We start from the raw sequence: 9,275 nt of genomic DNA, 5'->3' as shown, positions 1-9,275 counted from the left end.
GTGAGCTACACGTGAGGCTACACTATCGTAATCTAATCTTAATCACGCAAGTTGTAGCTAAAGCATGAATATTGCAGAATAATTATAAGTGTGTGTTTTAATTACTTCCTTTTGTATCACTTTTCAAAGCCATACGGCCATACCTTTCACAGATAGCCAAAGCCGAAGTTTAGCCGTTTAGTTCGGGCAGCGCTGGCGAAAGTATTCTCCGGCAGGATGATTGTCAACTTGTTTTCGTGGCTGTATGTTGTCATAATAATCTATGTAATGTAAAAATCAGAAGCACTAGTCTTTCATTTGTTTTTTGCTTCTGCCAGGATGCCATAGAAGTTGACAGCGTGATTGGAGGTATGTCGATTTTGCGCGATGATCATGGAAGTCCACTTCCTAAGATTGACCCTGTTCTACTGTAAAAAGTACTGCCATTCAATAAGAAAAGTCACAGCAGTAACGCGTACATTTATCTTGCAGCGTCCCTGAAGTATTGATGAAGAAAGAAAGCGTCATTCCTTGTGGCGCCAGCGACGGACCATCAAACGACGCTGTCGCCCATTACGTGCTGTTGCAGTCAGGAACAGCCACGGAGCATTCCATTCACACCGTCAGCGAATCCGGAGACGATGAAGTGTGTATAGCAGCCGATCCTTCTGATCTCTCCGGCACTGCGACCGGCGCAGAATGGCCCTCCACGTCGGCCAGCTCTCCCGAATGCCCGCCAGACACAACTGCGAAAAAGGCAAGGACGCGGAGAAAGCACTCTCTTGTGTGGGAGCACTTCGACCACCACTCGAGGGACAAGTACTCGTGCGTGTGCAAGCACTGTGCCATGACTGTGCGCCTCGGCAAAGAAGGCGGATGTGGCAAGTTGGGTACCACGGCGATGCGTAAACATCTCGAAAACCACCACGCGCACCTTATTCCCGGGCTCCCACCGCGGCCGGGTGCCGAACTGGCTTCTGGTGGCGAAGCAAGCACTCTCGGCAGGAGGAAGAGGCCATCATCAGTCTGGCAGCACTTCGATCATCACGGCGACGACAAATTCTTGGTCGTCTGCAAAATCTGCAAAATGCGCGTGCGCTTGGGGAAGGAAGGTGGCTGCGACAAGGTGGGGACGACCGCAATGCACAAGCACGTCACCATTCACCACCGGTTTCTGCTCCAGAAAAACCCCGCCCTTGGTACGGGACATGAGGCGGCAGCCAAGACGGCCAGGGCACCGCACCCATCGCCGCCGTCTGGTCCTGCTCGTCATACCGAAATTCAGAGTCACAGTCGGGTCCCGGAGCTTAACGAGCCCGACCCAGTGGCACTCAACCACGGATTGGCTAGGTACATGGCTAACGGCCTCCATCCGTTCTCCCTAGCCGAAGAACCTGCTTTCCTTGAGTTCATGCGTTGTTGCGCACCGCATTGGTGCGTGCCAAGCAAGACTTACTTTGCCCGTGGGGCTGTCCCTGCTCTCGCCACAATGATCAGGGAACGAGTGAGGAAGGACTTGAAGGCCTGCGTTGGGAAGATGGTGCATTTGGGTGTAGAGACGTGGCAGGGCCCCAACATGTCCGACCTAGTCTCTATTTCAGCCTTCTGGGTGAAGTGCGAAGAGCCTGACATGAGCCTCGCGAGGTGCAAGGCAATCCTAGAAGTGATAAACCTCGGAGAGTCATGCAGCCTCGAAAACATCAGCCAGGCGCTGGGAGCAGCCATTCAAGACTGGCTGCTGCCTCTGGAGCTTGAAGTGGGCAGCGTGGTCAGCGAACGGTGTCCTAGCACGGAGCCGGCATTCCGGGATATGCGGCCGCGGTATATGACTTGCATGGCACACTGCCTCGACTCTGAGGTAGAAAATACACTCTTCAACTTCCATAACCAACTCGGAGAAGCATTTGAAGTGGCCCGTGCCGTGTGTATCCATGTGTGTAGCAGTGAAGCAGCCAAGGCCCGCTTCAAGGCGATACAGTCACACCATAACCTTAGGCAACGACCGCTCGTTCCAGACTGTCCCGCCGACTGGAAGAGAACTTTGCGCATGGTCAAACTGCTCTGTGAACAAAAGTTGGCAGTGAACGAGTATCTCAAGGAGTCCCGAGGATTGTCAATAAGCCCCGAACAGTGGCTCGTGCTTAGGGACACTGCCAGCGTGCTCCAACCTGTAGAAGAGGTCATCCGCCTCCTAAGCATGAACACAGCATCCCTGGGACAGGTTCTTCCCCTGCTCTGCTTTGCCGAGAAGATGCTGCAGGCCACAATGGAGAGGTCGGAAGTTGGCACGCCTGCACATTGGCTAGCGTCCCATCTCATCTCCAAGCTCGCCACAAACAGTCAGGTAAATGCAGTGAAGGCGGACCTTGCTTACTGGACGGCAAGCTTCCTGGACCCCCGTTTCAGAGACACCTTTTGCAGTTACATTGACGGAGGGCAGGCGACGGCGCAGCAAAAGCTCAAGCAGGTCAAGAGCCACCTCCTCGCAAGGATGTCTGAGAATTATGCGCGCAGCACCAAGTCGGCGTGCACGGCTGCTGCCAATCCGCCGACGCAGCAAGTCGCAGCCGGCCAGTCACTTGACGAAGACTTTTCGCTGTGGCTTACCAATGCCGAGCTAATGGGGCTGACAAAGTGCAAGGCGGAACCTCCGCCGGATGACACGAATGCTGAGGGAGTGGCGGCTGCTAAGCTTGAGCTGGAGGCATACGTGCAAGATGCTCTTGGCGACTTTTCAGCTCCCATGAGCGACCCAACCCGTTATTGGCAGGCAAAACGGACAACGTGGCCGTCATTGTTTTCTATAGCAGCTGTATGCCTGGCATGCCCCCCCACGAACACTTACTCTGAAAAAATGTTTGCGAAGTACGGGGCCGTTGCTTCTGAAGGAAGGCAAGGGATCAGTGTGAGCACCCTTAGCCTATTGTGCTTTATTAGAATGAATCATGAATGGGTGCCAGAGGATGTTTCTGCTGCAGAAGCCAATGTGACTGACTTTGTAAAGAAGGAATTGGACAAAGAGGGCGGTGAAAATGATAGTGTCCAAGTTTTGGATGAGGAGGCAGAAGTGCTACTAAAGCGAGTTTTCTTTAGCGACTGAAGCATTATGGTTGAATAGCCATTTCGCCATATTGCAGTGACCGGCAACGTTTGAGGGTGGAAAGCACCTGAATGCTGTGAGATTTTCAGTTCATAAAATCCATTAAATCACTTGTTTTCATGCATGGTTGTTCTTTTGGGGCCTCAAATTATTAAAGTGAACAACACAATGGTTCACATTCATTTTGATTCATAAGCTTACAAATGTCGCATTTGTTTCGTATTCACAAATTAGGTAATGACAAATTGTTACTACTGCACATTGTGTATATAACTGCAGATTACGCACTTATCTGCATTTGTGGCTGCACATGTAGCCCACCTCGTATATCAGGTTGCTTGACAAGATTGTAGCACAGAGAAATTACATGTTAGCAATCTTAAACAACGTAATTTCGGACATTGGCACGCACAGATTATTTTTAATTGTGATATTTTTTTTTTTTAATTAGCTGTGCAGTGCTTTCAGCTGTTGCACAGAAAAGGGTCGTTTTGAAGACGAGAAGTGATTGCAAAAGCAAAAGAGGCAGAGCTATAAGGAGAGAGACAGAGGTGATTGTTGGAAGAGAGGAAAGGAAAGTGCACTGGGGATATTGAGCTCAGCAGGGATCTCACCTGCATAGGGACCATAATACAACCCAGTGCGTATCTATAAACGTTGCCAGTGCGGGGGGGGGGGGGGGGGGGGGGGGAGGGGATAAAATACTAGGGAGGAGGTTACGGATAGAATAGAAAAGATATTAAAGAGAGAGAGGGAAAAAATAAGGGGCAATACATCGACGAGTTATATAATGTAGACCTCGATATAATGTAGACCGTCTGTTCTCGATAAATCGTGGTGCCATAGCGATAATATACTCGCGGGGCACTTTTTGGTTGCCCCGTCGCGCACCGAGAAAATCGACGGTGCGCCGGGGGGCAAACCCGAGATGCATCGCGGACGACGCCGCCGCCGTCTGCTGCAGACATGGAGGAAGGCTGCAGAGACGCACCCGTGTCAAGGCGGAAGGAGCTGTATATTGTTGCTGACAAGGATGGCGTGCTTGTGAATTCACCGGGCAACGATGCGACAGGCTCCTAATGGGCGGTAACAACGGCCAGAGATTGTAAATGAGGACGCGAACTTCGTATACTTCAAAGACGGCTGACATTCGTTTCGTTCGATCGAATTATCATGAACTGTCACCGGAGTGCCTAGACGATGAAGACCTACTTGTTTTGCTGTAACGGAAGGGCGGAACAAAACAGGCACTCGCATTATGGCTCAAACGAAGATGCGAAGTAGCTTGTGTAGCTGTTTAGTGGAAGCAGTGGCGGTACGTTGTTCCGCATGTATGACGGATTTGAGTTGTGCGTACATATAATCATTGGCCTTCCATAAATACCACTTTCTAATAGCGCTGTGTCTCATTACAGTGCTGTATTGCTACTTGTGAACGATTTTATGATTAGATAAGAGATAGCGCCTGGGTAGAACCGCCACGGCCACTCGTTTGTCCTCGATCAACGCTCCGTGCCGGTACGCACCGTCGTGGGGCACTGTCATTTCCTCCATGGGCACTGTGCACCGCGCCGGTTTTGGGGGCAACACCAACGTTACTAGGGCAACACTAGAGTCAGGCAACACCACACCGGTGCGTGTTTATCGAGGACGCTAAGTTAAAAGATGAGGGGAAGCTTGTATAGATGGCGCAACGTACCTCTCTCTCTCAAATGTGGCGCAAAACAACAGTCAACATTCATACCTATATTGTTTCTTGTATTTATTTCCTGTTTAGATCGCGCCGCGCAACTTGGCTGTGGCGAAATGCAGCGTGAGCGCAGTTAGCTGCTTTGAAGCGAAATGAAACATGCTGAAGTGCTATGAACAGGACACTAATGTGTAAAAATAACGTGCGACTCGACTATGGAACTGAGCCGAGCATCAGAGGAAGAAGTAAAATCCTGGTTCACCGATCTCCGTCCTGGAAAAGAGATCTTAAACGTGCAGTCAGCAGATGATGATAGCAAAAGCGGAGATTCAAGCGCGTAAGTAGAGCCAGCGCCAAAGCCGCGTAACAACCTTTTCTTTCCTCCATGCGCGTAACGCACAGTCGCGTTCTGCGTGACCCGGCCTAAACCCAAAAAAACGAGCGCGGGCCACTGCAGTGACGCTTGCATGCCAAATTACGCGGGCAGGGTTTCTGCGGAGCGCCGATCGGAAACAACCGCGTGCTTGTTCGAACACGTCATATTCATTTTACAGCGAAGCTGTCTCACGTTAGGATCTGACCGTAAATAGTGTGCGAAGGAATCGCACGCGTTCGCTATAGTGTAAAATGCTCTGTGGCTCTCTACGTATTCTGGAAGAAAATCGTACTGAATTTGGGCGCCACGACGACTCTGTCATTACGCCGAGTTTTATTAGTTCACAGTGAAGTTGTAAACGCTACAGAATTCTAGTCTGTTGTCAGCACGTCACCGTCTATGGAGAGAGTATGGTTACAGCCAATAGAGAGTTTTAGCAGTCCGTATGCTCCGTGTTGTTGGTGGTTGCCATGTTGACCGGGACGCGTGGGACGACCGGGACCCGACTGCGCCTGCGCGCGCGGGTAGGGCGAGGAGGCGAACCCCATCGTGACGAATGCACGGGCATGGCGAGGGCCGGCCTGCGGAATAAATCCACGCTACCGTGACGAATGCGCAATTGCCCAGACAGGTCCCGGTCAACACGGTAACTACGTACAAGACGGAGCATACGGAGTGCTAACTTGTTTTATCGAGACTATCCCGAAACTATGCAGTTTTAGCATATCGTTACCGTGTTTGCGTTACCGTTTACCGTGTTACCGGAAGAAGCCGCTAGCGACGGTGAAGCCTGTGCCTTTAAGTTACCGTTCGCAGTACCTCTCGCACTCACTGCGCAGTCGACTCCCGCAAACACGGTAACGATATGCTAAAACTCTCTACTAACTATACGGGAATTAATTCTGGGGAAATTGTTTGTCTTTATTCTATCAATCTAGTCACCATACATACATCAATATTGTTTTCCACCAATAGAGCTTTGCTGGTCTTGCTTCATACAGTTGTGAAAAGGGTCTAGTTTTTTTTTTTTTTTTTTAGAAGTAGCAGCACTGTCTTGTACCCCATAACATATAAGGGGACATCCCTTTGTTGGGCTTCTGCTTCTGTGATACACCACCGATGCTTTATCTAACCAAAGTTGTGCAGCGATCAGCAGATATGCACACAACAAAATTAACACCCTATTTAGCTCACTGGCAAGGCCTTGCACGAGTTGTTTTTTGTGAGGAGTAGAAGTATGAAAACATGCTGCAATAGAATCTGATCATCTCTCATTTCGACGACTGCTTTCAGCTGCCAGCAAGCGCCCTCACACAAGTTTGTCACTGCTACGGCATGTATAGACCAAGTTATTCGAAAGACAATGCAGAGGAAGAGGAGATTTGACAAGCTAGACACCCATGGTAAGCACACACACCTTCAAAAACAGTGCTCTGTACTGCCTATGGTCAGGTTTACTCAAATGAATTCACAGGAATGAATTTGCACTAGCCCCACTCAATTGTTTGTTGACATCTACCTGCCTGGTTCAAGAATTGGAACCCGAACTAAACATCACCGCGCATAATTTGCACAATTTGAGCCAGGATGCTGACCCCCTACACGAATTAAGGGCCTCAACTGATGGCAGTCTTCCACTTATTTACGTCTGAAGCACCTCGTGTTCTTAGCTCACCATAAATTATTCAGCACTAACAGGTATAGCAAGAGGCTCGCTTCAGTGAAGACAATATTTCCCTTTATATTGCACCCAGGCAAAATGCCAGTTGTAAGAACTTGTCAGTGAGTTCATGCGTTCAGGCTTGTAACAGAGAATATGTGGCTGCACTGCAATCACCACTAACCTACCCCACAGTAGTTTCAAAACTAGTTCACCCTTTGTTGGGAAAAATCAAATTGTGATTTTATGCATCGAAGCTGCACCTGCACCAAAACGCTTCATAGCAGAAAGCTACACATTAGTTTAGACCATGGGCCATCTCTAATGTAGGCAAAACTTCGTTTTTTGTCTCCATTGGGGATTGAGCCATGCTCAGCAGCCCAATGCTTCAGCCACTGCTGCAGATGCACACGTTTTACTGTAGTAATAGTACAAAAGGTTTTGCCAACAAAATGAAGGCGCACATTAGACAGACCATCTGAGAGAGCAATAAAATGCTAGTTCGCATTTTAAGCACCTCCTCAATGTTCTCTACAATTGCATTCTGCAGAAAAAGCGGAGGTGGAAGAGGAACCTGGAGAGGAGAGCAAGATAGAAGCCATCAAAAAGCCAGCAGCAGTGCCTTTTCCTCGGAGTACGGGACACGTGGACGCACAAACTTTGTCGAAAGCTGCAAAGAAGAGACTGAAAAAGAAACAGAAGAAAGCTGCAAACGGCTCGTGAGGATGCCCCGGACCCACGCTGCCGCTGTACCTGCCAGGCAATACAACCGCCGAACGATGGTTGCCAGCAGCTGCTGTGCTACATGAAATAGAGTTGACTCTGCACGATGAATAGGCTGGATTCCCACACGACGCACCTTTCCACTGCCGTCCGACCAGCTAAAAAATGAACGAGCTGCCTTTCTACGGCTTCAAACTAACACATTTCCACGCCCCACGAGGCTACACACCATCCACCCCACGTTATACTACCCCCTGCCCAGACACTGCAGCAGCCCAACTATGCTCCACCATGTGGTTTGGGCATGCCAGTCAAACCCAGGCATTGATGCAATCGCTAATGCCACTCACGAGCAGCAGAAGAGTGAGCTTGCCAGCTCAGATCTGAGTAAGCAGCTTTGGCTCACTGAGAGGGCGATGACAGCAGGCCACACCAACTAAGTCCTGGACTGAGGACCCCGCCCACGAACCTGCTCAACTCCACTGTTAATAAAGTTTTGCTCCTTCCTCCTCCTCCTTTCACCAAATAAAACTCTAATGTCTGAAAACAATGATTATAAAAAAAAATCACAAATTTTGATTAATTGATTGTAGGGTTTAACATGCCGACGCAACGCAGGCGATGAGGTGTGCCGTAGTGGAGGGCTCCGGATTAATTTTGACCACCTGGGGATCTTTAACGTGCGCCGAAATCTCGTACACACGAGCGTTTTTGCTTTTTGCCTCCATCAGAAAAGTGGCCACCGCGGCGGGTAAATCACAAATTTTGGCTGCATTTTAACAACCAGGTTCCCATTGGTAAACTGGCATTTTCTGTACCAAAAAGAGCCTGGGAAACACGCTTTAAATGAGTGCTACTTTAGGCACTAATTGTTGTAAATAAATAAAAATACGCTAACTGCCAACACAATCAAGCAAGTTGGATAATGTGTGCAAAGAGGTCTTCCACCTCTGCTTAAAGGAGCCATGAAGACAAAATACAATTTGCTTTTATTAGAAGAGTGCTTAGTCCCGATAACAATTATACCAATATCATCACAATCTTCGAACAAATAACGGAGATATTAAAGAAAACGTGTGAAGCAGTCGCGACCCCCTAGTTAATTTCCCGCAACTTTTCTATGACTTCACGGAACCTTGTTTGTGCGATTGGCGGCCGCCTAACTGACCTGTCGCGACGACACGACTGGACGTCTGTAATGGGGCCTCTAGTTCCATTTGACCGCATCACTTTGATGCTCACGTGCAGTTAACGCACTGAAAATTATGTTTTATTGTTGGCCCGTATGACGTCATTCTTGCTCATAACACGTCACTGTGGCGCAAAATTTGAAAGTTTTTAAATACTTCTTGCTTTTTTTTTCGTTAAAAAACATCTTTTGTGGCTGTAATGGAGCTGAGTGAGATACTGAATCCTAGTTCTTTCAAATTAAACTAAGTTGTATTTTCTCTTTATGGCTCCTTTAAGTGCTAAAAATACGCTACAAACTGCCAACACAGTCAAGCAAGTTGGATACTGTGTGTAAAGAGGTCTTCCACCTCTGCTTAAGTGCTATATGTCTAGGACAAAAGCAGAACAATGTCAAACCAGTGCTTCAGGTATTACTGCACGAAGACGCCCAAAGAATAACATTTGCATTAAGGCAAGTTTCAGGTGTACCAGCAAAGCTATGCGGCACACATTTTGCACAGTGCTGGCATAGAACACAGCATTCAGTGCTCATTTACAGCAATGCCAGTATATAGCA

At 48.7% G+C, this 9,275-nt stretch overlaps 2 protein-coding genes across 4 annotated transcripts; both read left to right on the top strand.

The window, feature by feature from the left end:
• Window positions 1-156: 156 nt before the first annotated feature.
• On the top strand, window positions 157-3,208 carry LOC144152863 (zinc finger BED domain-containing protein 4-like). Its single transcript, XM_077684374.1, has 2 exons — window positions 157-348; window positions 472-3,208. Exon 2 carries the CDS (start codon window positions 488-490, stop codon window positions 3,077-3,079), a length of 2,592 nt encoding a protein of 863 aa, XP_077540500.1. The 5' UTR covers window positions 157-348; window positions 472-487; the 3' UTR covers window positions 3,080-3,208.
• Window positions 3,209-4,127: 919 nt separating this feature from the next.
• LOC144152569 (uncharacterized) lies at window positions 4,128-7,616 on the top strand. 3 transcript variants are annotated; one of them, XM_077683877.1, is made up of 3 exons: window positions 4,128-4,165; window positions 6,439-6,548; window positions 7,356-7,616. In XM_077683877.1, exons 1-3 carry the CDS (start codon window positions 4,143-4,145, stop codon window positions 7,526-7,528), a joined length of 306 nt encoding a protein of 101 aa, XP_077540003.1. In that variant the 5' UTR covers window positions 4,128-4,142; the 3' UTR covers window positions 7,529-7,616. The 3 variants fall into 3 exon arrangements, 2 of the variants coding, with proteins under 2 accessions (XP_077540003.1, XP_077540002.1); XM_077683876.1 differs by lacking the exon at window positions 4,128-4,165 and adding an exon at window positions 4,857-5,106; XR_013319187.1 differs by lacking the exon at window positions 4,128-4,165 and adding an exon at window positions 5,606-5,791.
• The last annotated feature ends 1,659 nt before the right edge of the window (window positions 7,617-9,275 follow it).

This window comes from Haemaphysalis longicornis, unplaced genomic scaffold (genome assembly GCF_048455015.1).
Source record: "Haemaphysalis longicornis isolate Haplotype H1 unplaced genomic scaffold, Haemaphysalis longicornis Haplotype H1 scaffold_9, whole genome shotgun sequence".
NCBI lineage: Eukaryota > Metazoa > Arthropoda > Arachnida > Ixodida > Ixodidae > Haemaphysalis > Haemaphysalis longicornis.
This window is presented reverse-complemented; position numbering and strand designations above follow the sequence as displayed.

Coding starts and splice junctions, on each gene's coding strand:
- LOC144152569 (XM_077683876.1), top strand. CDS start 4,985: ATGGAACTGAGCCGAGCATCAGAGGAAGAAGTAAAATCCTGGTTCACC. Junction 5,107..6,438: donor AAAAGCGGAGATTCAAGCGC/GTAAGTAGAGCC, acceptor GACTGCTTTCAG/CTGCCAGCAAGCGCCCTCAC. Junction 6,549..7,355: donor TGACAAGCTAGACACCCATG/GTAAGCACACAC, acceptor TGCATTCTGCAG/AAAAAGCGGAGGTGGAAGAG.
- LOC144152863 (XM_077684374.1), top strand. CDS start 488: ATGAAGAAAGAAAGCGTCATTCCTTGTGGCGCCAGCGACGGACCATCA.